The 24,583-nt window shown below is 38.6% G+C and overlaps 1 protein-coding gene across 3 annotated transcripts in view; it reads right to left on the bottom strand.

Moving 5' to 3' along the window:
• CHD9 (chromodomain helicase DNA binding protein 9) overlaps nucleotides 1-24,583 on the bottom strand; it is a 101,595-nt gene that overhangs the window by 56,508 nt on the left and 20,504 nt on the right. For all 3 annotated transcript variants that reach the window (XM_065661312.1, XM_065661314.1, XM_065661313.1), the window contains exons 3-4: nucleotides 21,463-23,065; nucleotides 877-1,214 (exon numbers count right to left, since the gene is read on the bottom strand). In XM_065661312.1, the coding sequence (XP_065517384.1) occupies nucleotides 877-1,214; nucleotides 21,463-22,899 (1,775 nt within the window). In that variant the 5' untranslated portion in view covers nucleotides 22,900-23,065. The remainder of the gene's footprint in view (nucleotides 1-876; nucleotides 1,215-21,462; nucleotides 23,066-24,583) is intronic.

Genomic DNA, 24,583 nt, shown 5'->3' with positions numbered 1-24,583 from the left:
TTCTGCTCTACATACATGAGAACATACATATGTATACGAGACATTTAAAATTGGAGAGCTATGCCAGTTAATATTTCTGGTACAGCAAAAAGAGCATGGATTTAAAAAAATGAAAAGTCAGACTGTAGGTAAGATTTTTATTTCAGGTTCTGACTGACATACTTTACAGGAAAAATTAGGCACTTTCCTTTACAGGAGAACTAGTTTAGCTCTGGAGTCAGAAAACGTGACACCTACTGAATCCCTTGGAGCGTTCTAGTGCCTAATACCTTTCAAAAGCTCCTTACCCCACAATATCCACCCAGTTTGACTCAGCTGAGGCTGCAAATTTTTTAAGAAGGGAGATTCAATTGCTATGACTGAAAACAACAAAACGTTTATAACACAATTTTTTCAATATGCACGTAACTTTTGATACACGTGATATCTATAGGAATATTCACTTGCTAACAAGTTCATTTTAGTTTCATTTAGTCCTCCCTATGCAGTTTATCCTTGCACACTTTATTGAAGACACACGCCAAAATTGATGACGGCAGCATATATAGTACGGATAAAGTTAATTTGGGGTCAGAACTCATAACAACACTAGATGAAAGATATGTTGGTCTTGTCTATGTTTCAAAGTAAGTATAGAATATTTTAGGATATGAATTCAAAATAATTCCTTTAAGAAGGACAGTCCTAAAACGATTTTATCTGAAAGAAAAACAGAGGATTCTTGTTCCTGAATGAGAGAGTCCACACATGGACTTACTTGATCAGGAAGAATTTTGTGTAGGCGGTAGAGGAGAACAATTTATTAACAGTAACCCGTTTCCATTTTAATCAAGGACCTACAGTGTGAAAAGAAATGAGACCTTTTAGTCTACTTACCCAATTTTTGTTTTCTCTTTAGTTTTGGATGAGGAACCAGTTTTCGGTTTTTTGCTCTCCTTCTCCTTTGGTTTGGATTTAACTTTTCTACCCTTCTTTTCCTCTTTACCTTCAGCTGAAACACTAGGGAAGTTTTCAGGACTCATTACCCGTGGAATGTTTCTCTCTCCTCTCTCTTTTGCTTTTGCAATCGCTTCAGATATTATGCGATTTGCCTTCTCTTGTTTACTTTCCATGTCTGCTTTTTTCTTCTGCCTCTTTTCTGGCATTGCCTTCACCTGGGTATTCTGCAACTTAGTATATGATCCCGAACCAGCAGTCTTCTTGGAGGAAGGAGGCTGTAGCAACAGACAAAAGGAAATAAAATTACCTTAAGAATATAAACATTTCCTGAAAGTGCAAAAGTTTTCAGTCTGGATATGCATTTACAAAAACCACATGAAACTGGCAGGGACTCAAGCAGACACAAAAAAAAGAAGGAATTCTGTTGATCCCACAGAATGGCGTGGGTTTCAGAATAACTACATCAATTGTGGGTTTTCAACAACAAAGACACAAGCTGAAAATCAGTAAAAAAAAAATATCATTCTAAAATTCTCTCAGCCTTCTTTCTGTAGTTAGAGAAACTAATCCTTAACCTTCCCAGCATTCCCATACATTTGACATATACCTCCAATAAATGCTGTTCTCATAAAATCTGAAAAAGCAAAGAACTGAAGGTAACAGCATCAGTACTTCACCTTTTGTTAGATACTAGGACCACAGATACCTTAGACAGCATACCTTATAAGACTAATTCACTGCTGAACAGAACAGATGTTTGAACAGAATCAAGATTAAAAACCAAACAAAAGATAAAACCAAAACTAAACTCTGTACTCACAGGAAATCAGAAAGCACTATTTCTTTCATTTAGATCAATGTACAGTCAGTGCCCTAGTTAGAAAATGTAACTTGTCTTGATTTTCAGGGTTTTAATCACCATTTCATTTCATCAACACAGTGCTGTTTACACCACGAATGCAACGTTCGGATTGTCAGCCTCCCTCTAACCCTGCTAGGAGACATGTTTTTGCTTCCCTCCCCTCCCCCTTCCCCTTTGAGGAATGGGAAGAATTTCCTACTCAGACAAAACCCAGCAGATAACAGTTATGTTACATTCTCACCCGTACACGCGCCTCTGCCTACAGCACGAAGAAGAGCCACTGGGGATTTCCAAAGCCATTTTGTGGCCAGGTCCGGAGCCCCTTGGTGGGTGCATCTCCTGTGGGTGCTGCGGTGGGGCCTGGTGGCAGGCACGGGTCCCCATAGGTGGACAGCAGTGCATGGCCTGCGGGTGCTGCCACCGCCGGACCCGCAGCACAGCAGCCAGCTCAAGATGGCGATGCGGCGCGGCTCCCGCAGCAGCAGCCAGTAATAAGGAAGGTTATTCAATCCCATTAGCCTTTTAGCCCAAAGAACCCCTCCTCCTCCCACTCATTCAGGCTTCCACTTACCCTTCCCCTTGGCCTCTTCACTGAAGACATGTTTGGCATCAGACAAAGGCTTGCCCTCTGCTTTTTCAGCACCCCGAGCAGTGCTCAAGAGAAAAGCATTGAGAGAAGATTGCTAAATGGCCTATTTAGCGAGCTGCAGCCAAGAGATGTACAACCCTCCACAAACACGCGTTCTGATTTATCAACATATTCCTCCCTGGGCGAGCACAGGTCCACGGGTGCCGGCCAGCTGCCTCAGGTGGGGAGGGCTGCCTGCTGCCACAGCGGGGCTCAGCACCCACCGTAACCGCGGAGCCAGGTTCCAACAAAGCACGGGAAGAAATGAATGCACAAAGCATCAAAATGCATCAGCATGAATATTAGAGATGTCGTTAAAAATACTGACTCCTTCTGCGGAAGTAGGCCAGCAGATGGTGCTACCCGTTATTATTCCATTAGGCTCTGCAATTTAACCCCCAACGGGCCACTCTCCCCTACATGCGGTGTGGGCTTTAACTCCTGCTCCTCCACCAGTGCTGCCAGCAATGCCTGCTAGCCGGGATGGAAAACCCTGGGAGCTCAGCGTCCATCTGCCTTGACTGCACTGCTACTCTGCTGCTCCATTTCCCACACTGGAGCGAGGCCAAAGATGCCAGAGGGGAGAGGCACCAAAACACAAGTCCGTGGCCTCAAACCCATCTTGCTCTCCAACAACACTATTCGTTCCATTTTTTTTTTTTATTTTTACCCCATTTCTATAAACTAGCAGTAGTGACCATACAAACTCACAGACTTGCCTGCTTCTTACAGAAAATGGAAGAACTCCTGAACTTAGCTGCATGCCTCTGCACAAGGCCCATGGACACTTTGCGGCGAAGACCGGGGGACACATTGCAGTGGTAAAATCCTCTCCATCACAATGCCGATTCAAAGTGCTATTTTCAAAGATCAGTCAAGTCTTCAGGTATGTATTGTCAACACACCAAATAAAACCAAAAAGCAGATATGATCAGGTTCTTGAAAGGTTATTAATAAACAAGAAGCTTTTGACAGCATCACTCCGTCTAGCAGCACCCTTAAGTCACAGAAGCCCATTAAAGAAGAGTGAAGAAGAATCAGGATTTGATTTCTGTTTTGCTTGTTATATATTTATACTTTTGTGATAAATATGTTTCTCCATAGAAATTTTTAATTTTTTGCAAGAACGTTAAGATTAGGCCTTAGACTTTATCTGAACTTCACTTCATTTAAATTTAATTTCAAAATGAAGCTCACTGTCCATTGAAAACACTAGCAGTACCAGTATATCAAGTAGATTATTTTCTTGACAATGCCACTTAAACTCAAAGATCTTTCTGTAAATATTCCACTTCATAACAAGGACAATTACTAAATTTTAGTTTTACCTTTGAGAGCTCTAGCCAAGATGCTGCTACACCATAGTTACAGTATCTATAACAAACTGCAATGATTTACCTTTTAGGATTATTATTTTGTAACTTAGTAAAACTGGTAAATCACATACTATTTTCCATTTTGAGATCAGCTAACAAAATATATTCCTAACATACTCTTGGTGTCATGTCAGCTCTAAGCAAAACTCTGCTAAAGCCAGTATGGTCTGAGGAGTCTTAAAAGAAATTGGTACATCCGTGAACATTCCTGGGCCAGAAACAAACAAAACAAAAACCACCTAGTAACTAAGTGGGCAATACAGAAATAGTGTTTTTTTCATAATTCTTTTGCAATAATCCGCCTAGTTATTTTATTCCTTTAAAGCAAAGTTTCTTACACTACAGAGCATAAAGCTGCCTCCCAAGTTATCCTCAACTACTTTATCACTCTTTTACTGTGGAACTGTGAGTATGCTGGACAAGGCTAAGCTATGTTTTAATTCCTCAGGCTGACCCTCTGCCTCCTGCTCTGCACTATTGCTTCTGTTTATAAGTGGTGTCTCCAGCACTGCAGAAACAGTAAGGTATTTGTTAGGAAACCAAGGACTCATTTTTTTTTAAATTTTGCTATCACATTTCTAACCATATGGAAATTACATTCATCAAGGAGCAGGAAAGCACCAGCCAGCCATTTTAATCTAAATAAAGCTGTAGTGAAACCTTCATCAAGGAAGTCACCATTGTCAAAAAAAAAAAAAACAACAAAAAACAACTGGAATGCAACACAAGTGCTTTGAGATTAGAAGAACCAGTACAGAGGACAGTATCTGCATGTACTTAGCAACCAAAGCAACACAGATCATGCAACTCAGCAGCAGTCTTTCGTTCTGATAATCATTTCAGACTTCCAAAAAATGCATGGCCATGAACTAAAGTTAGTTATAAATCAGCATGCACACCAAAAAGAATTTCAAAAACTACACGGCATCTACAACAAAAAGGACAAACCTTTTGCCACAACAAAAATACCCCTACCTCTTACTGAGCAGGGTTCAAACATCCTAAGGAACATATTCTTCACCAACTGCTTATAAACCTATTCCACCTACCAGCAGCAGGAAAGCAACTCTTAACTGATGAACGCATAGGAGAAAGTGGGAAGAAAACCGTGAGGCAGCCATGTATTTAAAAGCTAAAGATTCGGAAAAATGTGTTTTCACTTTCCAAATTTGCAAGGATAATCATCCAAATATAACTGAACATAAACCAATGCAATGTTGTCTTGAATCTGCACAGAGAGAGCTCCAGGGTATCTACTCCTGCTAATAGCTTTGCCAAGCAGCAGCCAAGTGCACTGAACAAGCCTCCTGTCACTTTCCCACTGAACCCCGCAACCCTGTGAGTAGCAGGGAAATTGGCAGGAATCACATCAAATTCGTGCTGCTGCTGCTGCCTGCAAAAGCCATTAACAGCAGCAGGTATCGACTATACTGCTGCTCACATGGAAGAACTAGCCCTAAAATACTGACAGTGGAACAGATAACAGCTGTAGGCTTCCTCACATATGCCCTGATTCACAGCAGCCAGGAGAGCATCTTCTCAGCAGCATTCAAAAGAATTTGACATGCTGTCTTGTAGGAGGCAAAGGTGCACTACAAGTCTGAATGACATCTTAATTAACGTAAAAGCCATCAAGTTAACAGACAATATCAAGAGACAGAATCATGATAGCAGTGCTCCCAAGAGCTCCAGTATTCTGCTGAGTAGGCTTTTTGTAGAGAGTTATTTCTCCAACATTCTGTTGTGGGTTGCATAGGACATGCGTTTGAAGACCTTCACAGTACTTCCCATAGCAAGGACAAATCACTGTCATCATTGCTTACAGCTACTGGGATTTTTTTCCTTCAAGGCCTAAACACGTTTTAATTTGCTCCGCAACAACTAACAGTTTCTTCACATTCTTTGCATATCACTATAGAGGAAGCCCCAAGAAGTGAAGTTCAGCACAGAAAAAGCTTCTACGTCCGAGAAAACCTTTCCAAATCCTGCCTTATTTGTTCCACAAGTAAAACATTGCTTCTACGGTAAGAATGCCTTTCTTAAAGTTGATACAGCCATTCATGACAGAGAAGTATTACTATCAATTTTGTGTGCACACAAAATCTCGAAGACTCTCTCTCCCAAGCTGCATCCATTCATAATACACTCTAAGGACTGGTAATGCCTTTCCCTGGAATTTTAATGAGCCACATATTTGTGAATTAATAACATAAAGCACTTGGAAAAAACACTGATTTTCACTTGTGGATCTACTCACCCGAACACTAGCTACCAATAAGAATTATATTCTGACCCTTACTAGTCTAACAACAGAAAGCTAAGGTTTGTGTCTGCAATGCCTTCAAAGATTCTTTACTTCTACTGCTGGTAGCGCACCTCTGCAGGAAGATGCACAGACTATGCATTATATGCCTTAAGAGCGTAACAAGTTCTTGCTTGTCTACTAGGTACTTAGGAAAAATCAAGATGACCTTGATATCAACTGCACTGAAAGCAGCTAGAATTAGCCACCTGGAAACCTGATCGTCATGCAATACCGCATCATCTTTGTCAATGTTAATTACTAAACAAGAAATTCCTTCGTGTAAGTCAAATCACCAAAACAGTCTCAATATCACAACTACAATACAAACAAATGAATCACATAACTAACCATAATCAATACTTTTGGGGTTTTGTCCAAATTAGGTTCTAATTTTTTCACATTATAATCACATCAGAATTTGAAAACTACAGTTGTTTTTAAGCAACTGTAAGAACATGAACAGTGAGAAATGTTTGAACTGTAAGAACACAACAATGAGGAACGTTAAACGAATTCATCATCTGAGTTATAAAATTGCATTTATGAATGCAACCTTGAAAAAACAAATCATGAACCCAGTGACTTCTGAATTCCATTCTAGTCCTCTGAACTTTTTTCCTCTAGAACAGTCTCCATAAATAACTCTCCCAGCGATTTTTTAATGGCAGTTTTGTAATTAAAAAGTGTACCTACTAAAAACAAAAAAGGCGAGCTCACACCCCTGACAGAATCAACCTGTAAAACATTCCTTACAGTATGAATGTGTCACGCCCCATGCATGCAGAAAGGAGACACCCTTGCTGAATGACAATCCCAGCAAAAGAAGTGATTTTATTCGGATTATATACTGAAATAAGACTTTCATGGTTAACCAAGCCTTTTCTGCACAACTGATGGGAAGGTCACCTAAACATGCAACATTCTTTTCTCCAGAAAGTATCTTTTTCCCCCTTCTTTCAGAGTTCCTTCTGAATTGCTTTCTGCTTTCTTTTGTTCAACAGTTACCCCACACCATCTATGGGGGTTCCTCTATAAAGAGCACTGGAAAATGAAGATCCAGCAGGTTCAATCATTTCTCCATTCTCTTTGATGAATATTTGGAACTATTAGGAGGGCCAACAGATCATTCAAGTTACAGTTCTTTCAATATGCTCACAATACTCTTCCTTCTTTTTCCTGCTTATTATCATTGCTAATGAATTTTTCTGTGTTTAAGAGATAGAAAATCTCACAACTTACATATGTGAGACAACCCAAATTAAAACAGACATGCTACAGATAGATTAAAAAAGGAAAAAGATATGTGGGGGAGCGTGGGGGGGGGGGGGGGGAATATCTGTCTTTTCCATCTCCCGTATTTCTTACCTGTAATGCTGGTAAATTAATGGCTTACAACTACAGCAGCATGGATAAGCAACAGTTCTGATCTGTGTAACAGTCACTTCAGAATGTAGATCTGGTTACTACGATTTATACTCACAAGGTATTTAACGCTAGGCTTATGGCCAAATTTCAAATTTATGTAGAAATGGAAACATTAATGTAAAGGTCAGCAACCTTAAACTAGTCATGTTTCTAAGATGAAACATGCACCTGCTTTGCACGTCACACACTCTCCAAATATGGTTTTGTCTCTCATCTAAATGCTACTGAACCCAGTAATATCACCACTAAGCAAGTTTCACCTCTCCTGTAGCTAAGATAACATAGCTGTGATTAGCGGCAGCTGCTTAACCAAGCCTCTAATTTACCAGACTATTCGCTGGGAGAAGATCAAGCCATTGTCAATTCAAGCCATTGTAAGCAGATGCCCCTAACCTGGGCATGCTGCAAAAGCAACACTGGATGTCGCAGAACGAGTCTACAGTGCATGTAAAAGCTTCTGTTTGGAAGCCAGTCTTTGATAATCATACATTCATTGACTGAAGACTTGGAAGAAAGATTTAGCTTTAAAATATTCCGCTAGCTTGTTTTTAATCTCTCAGGTTACAGTTATCCATGTACAATAAACTACAAGTGACAGCTGTTCAATTTTTATGCAGCTTGCTTTAAAAAATACAAACACGGCTATACAACCATGCCATTCAACTTGGTGCATACATGCTTCCAAGCTCCTACTGATTTCTAGGTCAAAGACAATTAAAATACAAGAACAAAAATCTGTGAGTTCCTATCTTACAGACTGAAATGAAACATGAGCTCAGTCCCTGTTGGACCTCTGTAAATCCACAACAGACATTACCACTGCAGTAACCACAAGCTGTAAAATCCAACACTTCGACACCACATGATCTACTACTTTACTTTCTCCCTACTTACATAAAGATTCTTGTCTTACAAAAGAAGACCCAAACAGAAGTTCTGCTGAAGCAATGCTCAACAGGCCTTCCTGTTCCCTACTTCCTCCCTTCCCTAAGGAATTCAATGCCTCAAAACCAAAGACCTGTGGAAATACTACCGGCATCCCTATCTCTTCAGAAGAAATAACTTATTTTGATTTAGTGGCCAAAATATCAGTTTCTTACATCTCCAGTTTTATTATTCTTGTTTTGAATTAATACTTAGTATAGTATCTTACCTTCTAACTGCTATTTTTTTCATTCCCACGTGTGCATCTGAGCCTCTTAAATGTTCACCTACTGGCAGGACTCCTGTGGCAAACTATTACATTATATAAAGAAATGGCTGAATAATCATTCCTCTAAAAGGCAAATGCTGTGGAGTGTACTTGTATTTATTTTGGAATACATAATCTGAGGAAATTGTGTATTTGCAGAAATGCAGGGTTTATCATTCTTCCCTTCTCCAATAAGTTTAATATAGGAAATTTAAATTTTAGAGTAATATATCCTGAAAAGATTTCACTTACTGTGTATCCATTCTGATTACTCAAGCCTGTCTTCAATACCCTATGCATAATAAAAGCAAAAAAGAGAAGACTGCTGTAATAGTTTATATTTCTAACCATCAATTCCAGAAACTACTGCTTACTTTGCATACCTTTTTTCCTTTCTATATTTTAAAGCTCCTGTCCTGAAAGACAAATTCACAAGTTTGGTTGCCTGAAGTCAGTAAGATAATTCACATACTCATGCTTAAATGTAGAAACAAATCTTACAATACGATGGTCAAAGTAAAACTTCTAAAATAATCTTTTTTACTGACACAAAGGAACTTAGTCTCCAATGGGAAAGATTCTTTCAGAAACTGCCTGTCTGGTAAAGAACAAGATTTGTAGTAACACAGCAGCTTTACTTTAAAGCCTTATGAGTCACAAAAGGAAGTCAAATATCAGCATTTTCCCAAAACTGCAAGCATGATAAAAAGGCAAAACAAGGACCAAATAAAATCCGAGCTCGTATCTGCTTGAAAATACAGAACACTGGAATCTTCTAATCAGAGTGGTAAGAATCAGAATTCAAGTCTGTAATAAAAAGGTGAAAAAAAAAATCAGAAATTAAACATGCTCCATCCACAAAATAAGGCAAAAGAAAGAAATTTTGCATACAGGATGTATAGAACTTTTCATTGCTGTTTTCTTAACGTATGTATTTTTTTGTAACACCTCAAATATACTCACACTAATCCAGTGGAACTCTGTTGCTAACCTCAGTCAAGTACACAAATATTATTACATGAAACTCCATCAAGCAGATGCAGACTAGGAGTACAATAATTTAAGGTGTACCAGTGATGAAAGCAACATATATATGTTGTATATACAACAGAATGCCCATACTGACCCAACACATCCAAGTACTATTTGTCATCCAGAAAGCAAAACAATGGCAAATATCTGCGTCAATGACCTGACACTAAAATAAATACAAACTGCAATGCGCTGTGAAACAAATACTGTGAAAACTAACCACACAACTGTGGTTGACTATTACAGCTCTATGCAGTTGAAATAGCGTACCTATCAGTTGCATATACAAAATCACCTCACATTAAAAATTGGAAAGGGGGAACAGAGTAAAAGCAGGTGCACTAGCTCAATCTAAAGAAGTTAAAACTTTAGAAGCTGCATTTTCCCTACATTATCACAAAGTCCTTCACACTCAGAAAAACCTAACAATTGGCTGAAGCAAACGTGCAGCTATTTCACCTGCCACTGTGAACTCAGGTTTGAGCTCACTAGGAGATACCAAGATATGGGACAACTCTTTCATGTAGTAGATATAGACAGAAGATTCTAAATAAAGGTTTTACTTTATAAGCTGCATAAAGCTTTATACTCAAAATGGCAGCTAAAATTTATTTTTAGGGACAAAGGAACATTTAAGCAACGTCTACAAGCCACCCAAACTAGAGGGGCATGAAGTTAATGTGTTGAGATAGCTTTTATCCAACTTCTTCCCTACACCCCCAAATTTAAATAACATATGCTCTATTCAGATGTACAGTCTTTAGTAAATGTCTATATTACTTTAAAAGCATTCAAGTTGCAGCTACTCTTTTCAAGTAGGCTTAAATTAAGTGATTTCGTTTACATTTAGGCAGAAATCACGATTTATACAAGATGACAAAATCCTTAGAGTGATTTTCACATGGTTTTTATTACCCAAAGCACACTCAAAACTCCACTAGAAAGAACACCACAACAAGGTACTTTCTATACACCTTATCCAAACACCCGAGATCAGCTTCAGCATGCCTATCCCAAGTCTGCTAAAACCAGCAAGGTACATATCTCTGAGCAAGGAAAAGAAATGGGACCTCAGTGGTAGCTGGTTCTTGTCAAAACTTAATTTCCATTCAAGTGCTCCTCCTAAACCTCTCATAGGAGTGGTCTTGTAAGAAAACATTTGTATAATTAAAACCAAAAACCCTTTCATCCTCATAAAGTTCACTACTGTCACTACTCCGTTACACTATCCCCCTGGAAACCCGTTTTTTGTCACAGAGTCAGCCAACATTACAGTATAGTTACAAAGAGTTGCAAACTGCAACCACCATCTATTTTTTGTACACTTCTGCTGCTTAAAGGAGTTACTTAACCTACTGAAGTGATGAAAGTGCAGGGCGAATAGGCAAGAACTATGCAGAACCTGCCCACCTTTTGTCTCAAGGCCTTGCTTTTGTAATTACCTACAGAAAGGAGAGTAGGGCTAGGTCAGAGGAGCAGCCGCAGATTAAATAAAACAAAGAGACAGATTCTCTTCCACACCATGTTTTAACAGCGTAATTTCAGAAATTCTACTCAAATTTTTTAGTACATTGAGTGCAATCATAACATAAAATTTACTTCGTCAGAATATGAAGGCTCCTGGAACAACATGCTGCAGCCAGTCATTGTCATTCTATGCCAGAACCTCCAAAACAAGAGTACTTTAGCATATATGCAAGCCTAATGAAAACACTCCTACTGAATACAGCTTTCTCAATTGAATATTCCTGAACAAAATTCTCCCCACAATAAGAAGGAAAACCAGACACATAAAAAAAAAAATAAAAAATGTGATGGTTTGAAAATAGAGGTCACAAGTCAGATGATAACTACTACTGGGGACCAACAGGATTCAAATTCAGGCAGAGGAAAAAAAAGAAAACAAAACCAATAAACCCAAACTACTTTTTCCCAGAAGTATCCTAAAAATTTTCCAGAGAAAGAACACAGCATGGGAGAGCTTCACTGGGACAACCTTTAAAGAAAACCCAAATCAAAACAGCAGGGAGCATGACCTTTTGGTAGGGATCAAACAGAAGAAGTTGCAAAACAGGTCTCTAGAAACAAAAGCACAGCAGTAATATTTTATCTTGGCTATGCCTCACTACTATCAGCAAAGGCAGGAGTAGACCCAATGTAAAGCTCCAGATGAGAAATTCTAACAATCTGTAATGGAGTTCAGGTGAACAGAGCTTGCTATCAATATAGAGCAGAACAAGTCAGGTTAGAGACCGCAGCCTGTTGCCAAGGATACCCTTGGGCACAGCCAGGAGCAGAGCACCTTCACACATCTGCCCCCATCATGCAAGGCTGGGTCACCATTTCCGAACATCTCCTGAAATAGCTAAAGCCTGTGCACATTTGCAATTGAACTTACATTAAGCCAGAAAGCACACTCATGTGTATTATCTGAAGTTGATGAGATTTCGTAATACCATGTGCCTGCAGGTCAAAGAATCCTCCAGAGGATGATATAAATAGGGGCTACAACACAGACACATCAAAATAAATTTGCCTGATCTTTTGAAAAATTGCTCTTACTGAACCCAAAACCAGTAGGACACATGTCCAATTTAGTCACTCATATGTTCCTCTAATTACTTTACCTGCCTTCCCCGTGACAACCTGCGCTCTGCCAACAGCTGATCACTGCTTTTAAGACTTGCAAGAACCAAAGTTACTGCTATAAGAAAATTTACATATCAAGCTAAGCCATACCTGGGCCTCATGAGCAGCTGCTACCAAGATTTAGCAAAGAAGAAAACCAATGCAAACATACTGATCTTCTAGCACTTTTTCTTATATAAAGCATAAAAACAGGTACTGTAAACCACAGTGTGCTACAAGTCATGAAAAGCACAATAGCTGTGTTTTTCTAGCAAGTTTCTCTAAAATACTATTAAAGAACTCCCCTCCTACACGTATAGTACTCAGTAAAAAAGAAGGTACAATGAAAGAATTGCTTTATGGTTACTCTAAAGATTATTCTAAAAACCTATGTATCAGAGCTCTTTCTGAGCAAGGTTTCAGACTGTATGAAAACCAAAATGCTCAGAACCAAACTATTTGCAATGTCTCCTTGCAGCTTTTCTTTCCAATATATGAACTAAAACTAAAATGTGAAGGCATGAATGTATCTTTTAAAAGGCTTTCTTATCAATCTATGAAACTAGTTCTGGTTTACAATTTAATATGCTTTTGAATAGCATTATGTCTACAGATACGTAATGCTACTAACATGAAAGTTGCTTTCAAACACAGACTTAATTCCTCAACAGGCAGTATGTAAAACAGGGGAACAATTTCATAAGATACAAATTAAAATGCTAGCCTTCACAGTAAGACATCAAGAGAGCAGAAGCCAAATAACACAAACAAAAGAAAACTTCACACATTTATGAAAGAAAAAACAATCTCTACTACAAATTACACAGCTCTCAAAAATGTAAAACTTGTCAAGCACTTCTAGCCTAAAGCATTTAGCTTCATTTATCAAACTTACTCAAATCAGTGTAAGAATTCTCAGTCACATCATCCTAGAAATCCACATGCTTGTATTTATTAGCTTTAAGAGCTCCCAAATTCAATCCACTCAACACCTGAAGATAAACAACACCTTAGAAATCCATTTACCCAGGAACTTGTGCAAATATTTCAACCTCATAATGAACAAAGAAAACAATACCTCTCCACATGTAGGAGGCTGTTAGGTGGACAAAGTGCTGGAAATTATTTTGATCTCTCTGTACATTTAGAATTAACATTACAGCTAAAAGAAACTGTAAAACCTGAGAGCACAAAGCACACAGACATGTGGACAAAAGCCACGTGAATTCCAAAAGTACTTTAGATTCTTTGCCCTCAAAATCATACTACTGGTTAACATCTTTCAAAGGTCTGGTTCTCTTTCAGTAATAACACTTCACTAACACTTTTAAAGTGTTGATTTTCTACAAAACATCTCAAGATGAAGCACTGCTCTTGAAGTTTTAGAGGCAATGCTATATTCAAAGCCACTCAAAAATTCAGACTTTAGATAACTCTGTTAGACAAAGCAGAAGAGTGATTACTGGTGCCAAAGGCCAGTCCTATACAACATGCCCACTTGCACCCTCTTTGCATTTGAGGCTGTGGTTCCATATACAATGATTTTGCCTCTACTGCAGCAAATGACGCTTCCCACTCCTTGCTCTCTCCCCACAGCAGCTTCTATGGTACACAATTCTGTGCAGCTAAAAGGAGAACTAAATCAGGAATTTGTATTCCTTAAAAACACCCTCAACAAAAACGCAGAAAGTTTCTCTGACCTGAGTTTCCCACTTCAGCTCATCACACAAATGGCTGCATTAGCACCATACAATGAATAGAGGCTTTTTTCATAAACTTCTTCTCCCCCCTTAGACTAATTACAATTTAGGCGTAAACCGAACTACAGATTTAACAGTCTATAGTATGAGTTGCTGTCTTTAAAAGACAGTTTAAGGTTTGTCTTCTGTTTACTCTGTAATTAAGTACCACTCCTTCCCAACACTAAGCTTGCACAATTGTATCAGTATCCTCACACTACTGAATTGCTTTACAGTTCTTCAGTGTTAACAAGACATCTGCTTGCAAATAATTATTTATTCAATCACACTTGTTCTGCAGTATCATTAAAAAACAATATCTATTTTACTTGTTTTTGTCAGCTAGTCTCGCCTTGATATCCATAGAATTACTGCTGAAGTTGACCTAGCCAGAAGCTTCCTTTCTATGCTTGCCAGGTTAACTACTTTTTACAAGAATGCTTCTCTTTTGGCACATTTTAAAGACAATTACTGCAGTCATTTAATGAGTGTGCAATTATCTCAGGAAAAAGTATATTCTTAAATTATAACAACCATTACAACAGCAAGTACTTCATTTTAAAGAGGAAGCATACACAAAGAGAATAGGACAGCCTAATTATTTGACAAATGACAAAGGCTTGAGACTTAAGGAAATCATTAGTGATAGCAAAAAATATTTAAAGAAGAATGATGAAACAATTTAACTGTATCCAGAGATGGTAATTAGTAACAAACTCATAAATCCTTTAAAACAGTAAAGCAGATAACCTGCTGCATTTTCCCTGCTCTTGGAAGCCCAACAGTTTTTGTCTTTCCCTTACTATACAGCTATATTTTGAGAGGAAAAACAAGCAAATAAAAAATGGTAGAGATTGTAAACTGCAATAAATACTCATGAGTAAATGTGTTACAAACTAATTTCACAAATATGTACTTCCCTTCCTCAATCCTTGCCATTTTAAAAAGAGACAAAACATACAAAATGCTTATATAAAGCTTAGATTAAGATATAAACAAAAGGAAATGCTTCATACACAGTCAACTATAAATAAAACTATCAAAATATTGCTATCTTCACTGATGAATGCATCTTTGGCAAAAAAACAGATTAGTCATGAGGATGTTCTATGCAGGTCTAGTTTCAAAGACTTAGTTCATTCCAGGAGATGCACTACCCAAGCTCAGAGATGCTCTCCTCCTCCTTCTCATTAACGGCATATTTGACACAGCTTCACCATTTGGACTCCCCCCATCCACACAGGCCTTTCTGAAAAATCACAGAATCATAATAAAAAGAAAAAAAAGCTGCAAAATACAGCACAAAGAAGGTCAGTGGGGAGCCTGCTTTCCTTACTTGTATGCACATGATAAACCTGTTAGGTGCTGGGAGATGACAACTGAATTCTGCTGCCTCACTGTGGCAGAGAATTCATTAAACTCCTACAAAGAAGGCGAAAATTCTTCCTTAAGCACATATAACTAAATCCATACAAATCCCAGAAATGTTTAAAAGGAAAGCTCAAAGATTTACATTTGCTAATATGATAATGTCATCTGTAAGAATAACCATAACTAAAGGAACAATAACAGTATCAATACAGTGGATATGCTTAATGCAAGCTATACCAGCACTATTGAGCATTTTAGGAAAAAGAACAAGGTTTCAACTGCTCTTTTAGTTTGGGAGTTAGATTTGTTGGGGGTGTGTTTTTGTTACATTTCAAGATTTCAAGATATGATTTTTCATGCTTCCCCCCTGCTTACTGGAACAGATGTCTAGATTTCAGTTTTCAAATGATACAAAGTAGGGCAAATTGAGACTCATATCTTACTATGCTCAGTCCCACTCAAAACTGTCATCCATTGCTTCACAAGCAATATATGACAGCATCATAATTTTTACAATCTTGTGTTGTAACAATACTTAGGAGCCATAACCTATAAACTTACTCTGCAAAACAGCCTGCCACATTTACATAGAATTTGTATGTAATATGATCAGTTTATTACTTTAAAATATTTCTCAGTACAGGCTCACTTCAAATTAAACTACATAGAATGTACAAAATGCACTCTGACAAATACTATATACTTGACATTTATACACACTCCATAATTGCTTAGATCAACTAATTTGCTTGCTGTACCTCCCACAACTAGCCAAGAAAACATCACTGCATAGTGTGTATTTCTGCCATAAAAACTTTACAGCTCAGTATTTCCTCTACAAGTAGAACAGAAAGCAATGGCAGAGTTAAGAAGTTTACAAGAGGAATAATCCAAGGGATACTTGTCTACAGTGAATTTAGAGTTGATAAAAAGAGGCATCTGCTAAGACAGTCAGAGTTGAAAGACCTGTGACAGTTCGGGGCATGCACCTCAGCAGCACAGACGCCTAGACTTTGATGAGGTGAAACTCAGTTCCATCTCTGATGATACATTCATATAGGAGGTTATGCCATTCTGATCTATACAGATACCCCAGGGCACACCACCACCAAGCAGACATCTACAGTGTTCAGACTTTCTTTGCTAAACTTTCAACAAGCACAAGACAAATTCTCTCCAAAAATAGTCTCATCTGTTGGTATAAAACAAGTGGTCGGAAACCTCATGCTTACAAGGATAAAAGCAGGTTTCAAGCCAGTTTTTACAAAACAAGTCAGATACGAGATACTGGAATTCACTGATATCCCTAAGGATCAAGTTAGGTGCCAAACGTAGTCACAAAAGAGAAAAGAAGATTAACCATATTTAGGAACTAAGACTACCACCTTGTCCTATAGCGCACAAGATTATTAATGGAGTAGTAGTTTCCAGTTTAATCTCAGTTATTCTGCTTTCATGTATGTAGCCATAAGAGATTAAAACATTTACTACAAAATAACATATACAGTGAGAAGGTTGTAAACTTCTCTTAGGACAGTTTATAGTTCAGATTATCTTCCCAACTTTTTTTTTTTTTTTCCCTAAAGATGCTGAACTGAGTACTGAAGTCTTTATTTTTTTCATCTTTTTTCAACTTTACAAAAAAGTGAAGAAATTATTTTGCATTAGCAAACTTAAAGCAGTTTTAAGTGGAGTTAAAGGTTACAAGTGTTGTATTAGTCGAAGCTGAGGCTACATAAATCTTCAGCTCATTTCTCCACTTTATTCTGTTCGCAAAATAATGAAAAATGCATGATGTAAAATTAGGAAGCACAATTTATTTACAACTATAATCTAATTACAGCAGGCTTTGAAAGTGTAACAGCAGTATAAGACATTCTAGATGGTTTTTATTTCTGCAGCATTGTTACACTGAATAAATGTATTAATTTTGAAATTAATTTCTATCAAAAGAACAGCTGTATAAGTAAAAATATTTCATTTTCTGAAAGCAAGCATACTCATCAGAAGTGTTTAATGTTCATCCCTAATTTCAAATAACCTCAGCATAACTGCAGTTGAAAATCTTTGGTTGTCCAATGTTGTGTTTATTCACACAGCTACAGTTCATTAACTATTCACTAAAATAAAAAGGTTTCTTGTCTGAAAAAACACTCAAATATGATCAAACTAAAACTGATGAAAACAATTTAATCCACTGTTTCCACAGTGTGTACAAAAGCTGGTATGAAACACTGCCTTGCTAAACAATGAAGATTTCACCTTAAGTATTCCAAACTGAACTTATCGAAATCCCTTCCCACCTAACTCAGACAAAAGACAGATCTGAAACACTTCTTAACTTCAGTAATCGCCATACATTTCTGTTACTATTCATATTACATACACCATTGACTTAAACAGGCCTCTACATAATATGCTTCTGCACTCCCCTATCAATATGTTCCTCTCAACAGTTTGACAGCTACCACTTCACAATGAGTTTCTGACGAAAACATGAAACATCTGTCTTATTAGACAAACTTGAGGTCAGAATCCAACTTATACAATTTATTACATACCCTGAAATAATAAAAACCAAACCAAGTAGTTTTTAACTAACCATTTTCTGTCTCATTTCAAATTTCCAGGGTAAAAAATGTAAAAAAAAGTTTAGATACTGGAAAGTTGCTTTGCATTTACACAATAAAAACCAAACCCAACCCCCAAGAACCTTAAACACCCTCCACAGGTCTCAGAACTTTCCCTCTATTCCTAGCTACAGAACAAACTGATGCAGCAAGATGGAAGTAAGACATAAATAGTTCTCTTGAACGCAACAGAAAAGTCACAGCATGAGAGAATTTTCTTAGACCTGCTTTTTGCTGCCTGGCTTGTATACCAATGCTCTTTACAATCCCTGGATCCCAACCCCTGGATTTCTCGCCACCCCCACTTTTCCCAGAATCCACTTCCTCTTCACCCTTCACCCAAGTATGCTCATGGGAGACCAACAGCCTCAATGCTACTGTTTATAGCTCGTGGTTCTGCTGCTCCACTTCCTGGCAGGGAATTCGGGTGCTGTTCCCTCTGCATTACTGTACACACAGTAATAAACAGCATCGCATTTCACTAGGAGCTACTACATGTGTCCTTAGGTTACAGAGATAACTGACAAGTAGCTACTTGGGCTGTGCCCTCTTCTTCCCTTCCCTAACCTAAACAAATAAGAAGTGTTTATCAAAACCAGCGGAGCACATCTACTGCATCATTCAGTTCATCACGCTGATGTCAAATACACAGCTGTATACATCTTCCATTAACGTCACACCAGTTTTACAGGAAAAGTTTCGCTGGTAGAAATCTACAACCACACACTCCGGAACCATAAGCTGAAATAGAAATGGATAAACAATCGACTGAACCAAGACCAAAGATTAAATGTATAAACCCCTTATCTCTACACTAATGACTTAAAAGAGAGAAAAAAGTGTTAAGACTGCCTCCTTTACAGGTTTGTGTCCTGCAAACTAAGTGTCATGGTTTCAGCCTAGCTAGTAACTCAGAACCATGCAGCCACTTGCTCACTGCCCCTTCTTCCTCCTTCGGCTCTCCACACCTCCTCCCACCCCCAGGTCCATGCTGGATGGGGAGGAGAACCCAAAGAACGCAAACCCCATGGGGGTTGATAAGAGCAGTCCAATAACTAAAGTGTAATGCAAAACTACAACTACTACTACTACTACTGATAAAGGAAGTAACAAGGGAAGAGAATATAAAGTTAAAAAGGAAAGGGAAGAGAACCAATAAACAGCAGTAATGCTGAATACCACTGCTCACCACCCACCGACTGATACCCAGCCTGACCTGAGCAGCGATCTGGCCTTCCGAGTAACTCCCCTCAGTTTATACACTGGGCATGACATGCTGTGGTATGGAATACCTCTTTGGCTAATTTGGGTCAGGTGTCCTGTCTCTACTCCCTCCCAGCTTCCTGTGCCCCTCCTCACTGGCAGAGCATGAGACTGAAAAGTCCTGGATCAAAGTAAGGAATACTGAGCAACAACTAAAACATTGATGTGTTACCAGCATTGCTCTCAGACTAAGGCCAACACACAGCACTGCACCAGCTACTGTGAAGGAGAAAAATAACTGTTACAGCTGAACCTAGGACACTAAGTAGAAGCAAGAGTCAGTAACTAAGCTCCTTTCTTTCTAATTTTTTTTCCCAACAAGGCAGCATTCTATATTCTCAGGTAGAAAGAATATCAGCTGCAAGAATATACAGAAGTAATACAGTAGTTACAACTTTTTTCAAGCTGTTTATATTTGATGTCAGAGTTGCCTCTATTTTGAAATGCACAAATTGAAAATTAGAAAACATTTCTATTTCATCACCTTTCTCAAATACAAGCTAAATTTCTACTAGAAAAAACACTAGCTTAAAATAAAGATTCCTACTTTCACTGTTCATATGTACATGGATTTCAACAGTCTCACAATTCTGAAAACCTCAGATAACCAGCCATGACAGCTGAACATGAGCATTTATGCTACAGCAGTGTCTCCTTCTGCCATTTTACTGAAGGCATTTCAGTCATTCCTGTCAAATCAAGTATGGACTGGAAGCTACCAAACAGAGACAAAACTATGATAAAATTAAGCATTTGCTGACATCACTTTTCAAGCATTAACAAAGAGGGCCACTAAACCCATCTCCAAAACCACAGTACAAGCTTTTAAAGACTGATAAATTTTAAGAGCTGAAGAATAATTATTTGTGCCTTCGATTAAGTCTTTTCTATGTTCAAGAAGTATTTTCCTTTGATTTAGGAACTTTTTAAGCTGAAAACCCTGCAAGAATCTCACATACGCTGAGGTTTCTAGCCACTGTAATAAAAACATGGTTTTTCCTGGTTACAATGTTGTGGGAAAAAAGCAACTTTACTTGCGCCATTTTGTTTGGTTTTGAAAAGCTTAGCTAGTCTTGTAACAGACCAAAGCAATCCACAAGTGCCAGCCTGTATTTCAATTCATTAATGTTTACATGCTTCCTGTAAAAGATGATGATACAGATAAAGGTCAGGAATTAAAAAGAAAATAAAATAAGTGCACTTAATATTGAGTGGACACTCAAAACTATTTGAAAATTCACTACATTATATGTTATGAGAAAGCACTCATAAGAAACAGAGTGAAGGACTGTCTTTCAAACTCCTCAGTGCTTGCACCATTGTTATTTCTCCCAGATAATCTGAAAAGCACTATCTGCAAAGCTGGCTTCTCTTGTATACCACTAAAACAAAGTATGTTATAATTTTCATGCTATCTTGCTCTCCACATGGAGGGCTTTATACTTGTGGATGTGCATACTGCACTAAAACAACTGCAGTGTTTTTTTGTTTAGCCAAAAGTAACAAAAATCAAACATACGCATAGCATTTTATATGTTTTCTATTATTACTAATCACACCAAAACCAACAACAAGAAGTTGGTATTTTTAGCCAGTTAGCATAAGCACAAAGATACCAAGTAAAGGACCAAGTAACAACAAAACCAGTGCAATTTCTGAAGGAAATCTACACAAGCCTTATCAAAGCTCTTAAAAATATGTTGCTGTAAGTACTTAAAAAGACAATAAGCCATTGTATTTGCACCAAAATCACAAAACAACCAATTTTCTCTGCTGTACTTAGGAAATATAAGCAGCAGGAGGACAGGCACCATTTTCTCTAAATAAGTATTTCAGGTCATGTACATCTTATTTTCTGCAATGGTAAGAAAAGAACAGGAGACAAAAAGGTCTGCATCAACAGGCTGGTTTTCCCCCTGAAGTAGGCATCACTTAAGACTTCTTCAGGGTCAAGTAAGAACAGCTGAGAGTCTTAAGTAATCATGCTTTAGTACAAGAACCAGTCACTATTATTCATTTCACCAGATCAACCAAATCAAGGAGTTCAACCCCACCCCCAAATCCCTACACACCTGTCCTTGTGAGGTTACACGACTTCTGTCTTGCAGATGCTGATTAGAAACTGGAGAATGCCAAGGATGGATCTGACTGTGAGACTGTGCCCGAACAAGGTCAGATGACTGTGTTACTTGCTCTGGGGTTATATGGTGTTCTAGGTCATGCTCTAAAACATGGCTTGTGCTATCCTGAACAAACGCAGAATCATCAAACTGTGGCAGAAGGTCTTCCTGAAGAAGGTCATCTGGATCAAGTCCTGTAAATGGTTCATTATGAGTGTCGACTTGATGAAGTAAGTTCTCATCTAAAGATGTAAAACCGTTGCTTTCAATTGGGTCAGTGAAATGGCTTATCTGAGATGCAGAACCAGTAGAAGCCGAAAAACTAATATTTACAGGAGAGAGTTTTGAACTACTAAAGTTGCCCTGAGGATGCACAGAATGCAACATTTGAAAAGTATTTGAATTCAGAGGTGTATTAGGAGTCAACATGTGATTGGTTGTTTCTTGCTTGGTCCCCGTTTGAGATGTAAAGGCATCGCTTCCAGTGAAGTCAGAGATAGAGTGTGTCTGCTGGCTAGTAGAAAGAGCTGTTGTAGACCGAAGAAGGCTCGTAGGGGAAACGTGGTTATTAGAGTAAGAAAAAGGAGATGAAAATTGTTGGCTATTACTGACAGAACATGGAGTAATAGTTGGAGACTGTCCATCAAAATTTCCTTCTTGATTCCCACAAAAATGTAGTGAAGCACTTGCAGTTTGAGAAAACTGTTGAACAGACAGAGGCTGCTGTGAAGTTGATGGATTAGAAACTGGAGATGGGTGGTTGACACCAACTCTGAGAGAAGTAGATACATTAACTTCCATGAAGTCTTTTGGCTGACTCAGAGCATCTTGCCCCGTGCTGTTTCTGCTTTGTTGTGACTGTAGCGAGGCACACTGATGCTGTGGCTCGTTAGCCTGAAATAAGGCAAAGTCATGGTGTGCTACAAAGCTTTTATTTTGCTGCATAGACTGAGAATGTCCTTGGTGAAAGGGGGACCCATTCTGATTTGAAACAGTTGTGGCAGTTTGATGACCCCACATAGGACTACCATCAGCCACATCTGGAAACATCCCATTAGACTGGCTCTGTGGATGAACTGGTGAACAATTGAACTGAGAGTGTGGTGATAAGACATTGTCAGCTGGGCTATTAAAAGACTGATTTACTGAGTGAAGTTTCAGTGAATCAAACTGATTCAGCTGATCAAAATCACTCATCTTTTGTTGATTTTGAGCATCTTGCACATGGTTTAATGAGTCTATGTGCAAAGGTTCAAATTCTGCACCCAAATTCAATTCATCAACAAGTGAAACAGGTCCAGGTTGAACAAAGGCATCATCTGACAAACCTTCTAAGGTCTCACTAAAAAGATTGGCATCATCAAAAAAATCCATCATAGGATCAGTCATTTTGATAGGCCTGTACTGCTTTTTCTCTCAGCTCCAAATGGAGTCAATTTTGGCGCTCTGCAGTGAACAGAAACGAATGACATCCAGCAGTCACCAGCTTATCCAAGGCATGCCAACGTCCATTAGTGCTTCTGAGGAAAAATTCGTCTCAAAACGTTAAAGGATCCTACGGAAGAGAAAAAAAAAAAACGAGAAAGAAAAGAAAAAAGGAGAAAAATTACTTTCATGGCTTTCTGCATTGCTCCTTCCCCTCCACAATACTTTTCCAGATGTGTGGTATTTTTTTCTTAACATCACAGTTTTAGTTAAATCACAAATCAACTAAGTCATTTTTGCTTCTACTTGATGCTTGGGTAGCATTTATCCTCTTTGTGCTTACACAATTAAAGTAATATTTGATGTTTTAAATGTAATGGTTTCATTTTTTCATTCAGTTTCCTTAATTACCCAAGTTTTAGATTTTTTTCTTTGCCATTTTCATTACAACTATTGAATTGGAACAGAACTGTGGCTTTAGCAGTCCAGAATTAAACTGTTTGAAGGATAAGACATCAGACATAACACATAAAATGTACACAATCTAGTAGCTTTAAACAAGAAACTTGACAAGGTTATAAACTACATTTAAAAACAAAACCACCCTGACTACACTGGGGAACACTGAGATACTCCATTTCTCGTATTTATGTTCAGTTAAGGAAGTTTCTGAAAAACTGTATTTTACCTCACTTAAGAGACGTAACAGAATGTCGTGGTTTAAACAAAGTCACAAAGCTCATCCACTCACTCCCCGCCCTTCTTTCCCTCCCTCTACTCCCAGAGGGATGGAGAGGAGAATCAAAAAGAATGCACCTCCCACAGGCTGAGATAAGAACAGTTTAGTAACTAAGTTATAACACAAATCACTGCTGCTACCACCAATAATAATAATGCTAAAGGAAATAACAAGAGGAAAGAATACAACACCTCAACACCAGCCGACTGATAACTCACACCCCTCCCCCCAGCCGAGCACCAACCGATACCTCCTCCAACCCCGCAGTCCTAGCCCTTTCAGGTAACTCTCAGTTACATCCTGGGCATGACGTGCTGTGGTATGGAATACCTCTTTGGTCAGTTTGGGTCAGGTGTCCTGTCTCTGCTTCCTCCCAGCTTTCCCTCCTCCCTGGCAGAGCATGAGGCTCAGGAAGTCCTTGGTCAGACTAAAACATTTGTGTTATCTGCTCTGCTCCCAGGCCAAAATTCAAAACACAGCGCTGCACCAGTGCTACTAAGAAGGAGAAAAATGACTGCTACTGCTGAACCCAGGACAGTATCCACCCCTTATTCCATACCATTCACGTCATGCTCAGATCCTACATTTTCAATATACCATCACTCTTATCTCAGTGCACTCTTATCTTAGTGCATGGACCAGTCCCTATAAAGCTGCTGAGTCCATCTGGTCCATGATGTCAGGCTCCATCTCTTGTAACAGTCTCTCAGAGCAGGAGGGGCTGTGTGCAGTGTTCACACTCATGAAGAACCTGGTCAATAGTGTCCATTGCTAAGTCCACCCCTCGATCATGAGTCCATCTTTATGTTGCATCTCTGCCCTGATGGCCTGAAGTGTCATGGGCCCACCAGGCTCAAAATAATCAACTGTCCCCTTCAGCAGTTTCTGCAGCTTGTTGCTGGGGACTCC

Source organism: Lathamus discolor, chromosome Z (assembly GCF_037157495.1).
Source record: "Lathamus discolor isolate bLatDis1 chromosome Z, bLatDis1.hap1, whole genome shotgun sequence".
Taxonomy (NCBI): domain Eukaryota; kingdom Metazoa; phylum Chordata; class Aves; order Psittaciformes; family Psittacidae; genus Lathamus; species Lathamus discolor.
Note: the sequence above shows the minus strand (reverse complement) of the source record. Positions and strands in the feature narration are given on the sequence as shown.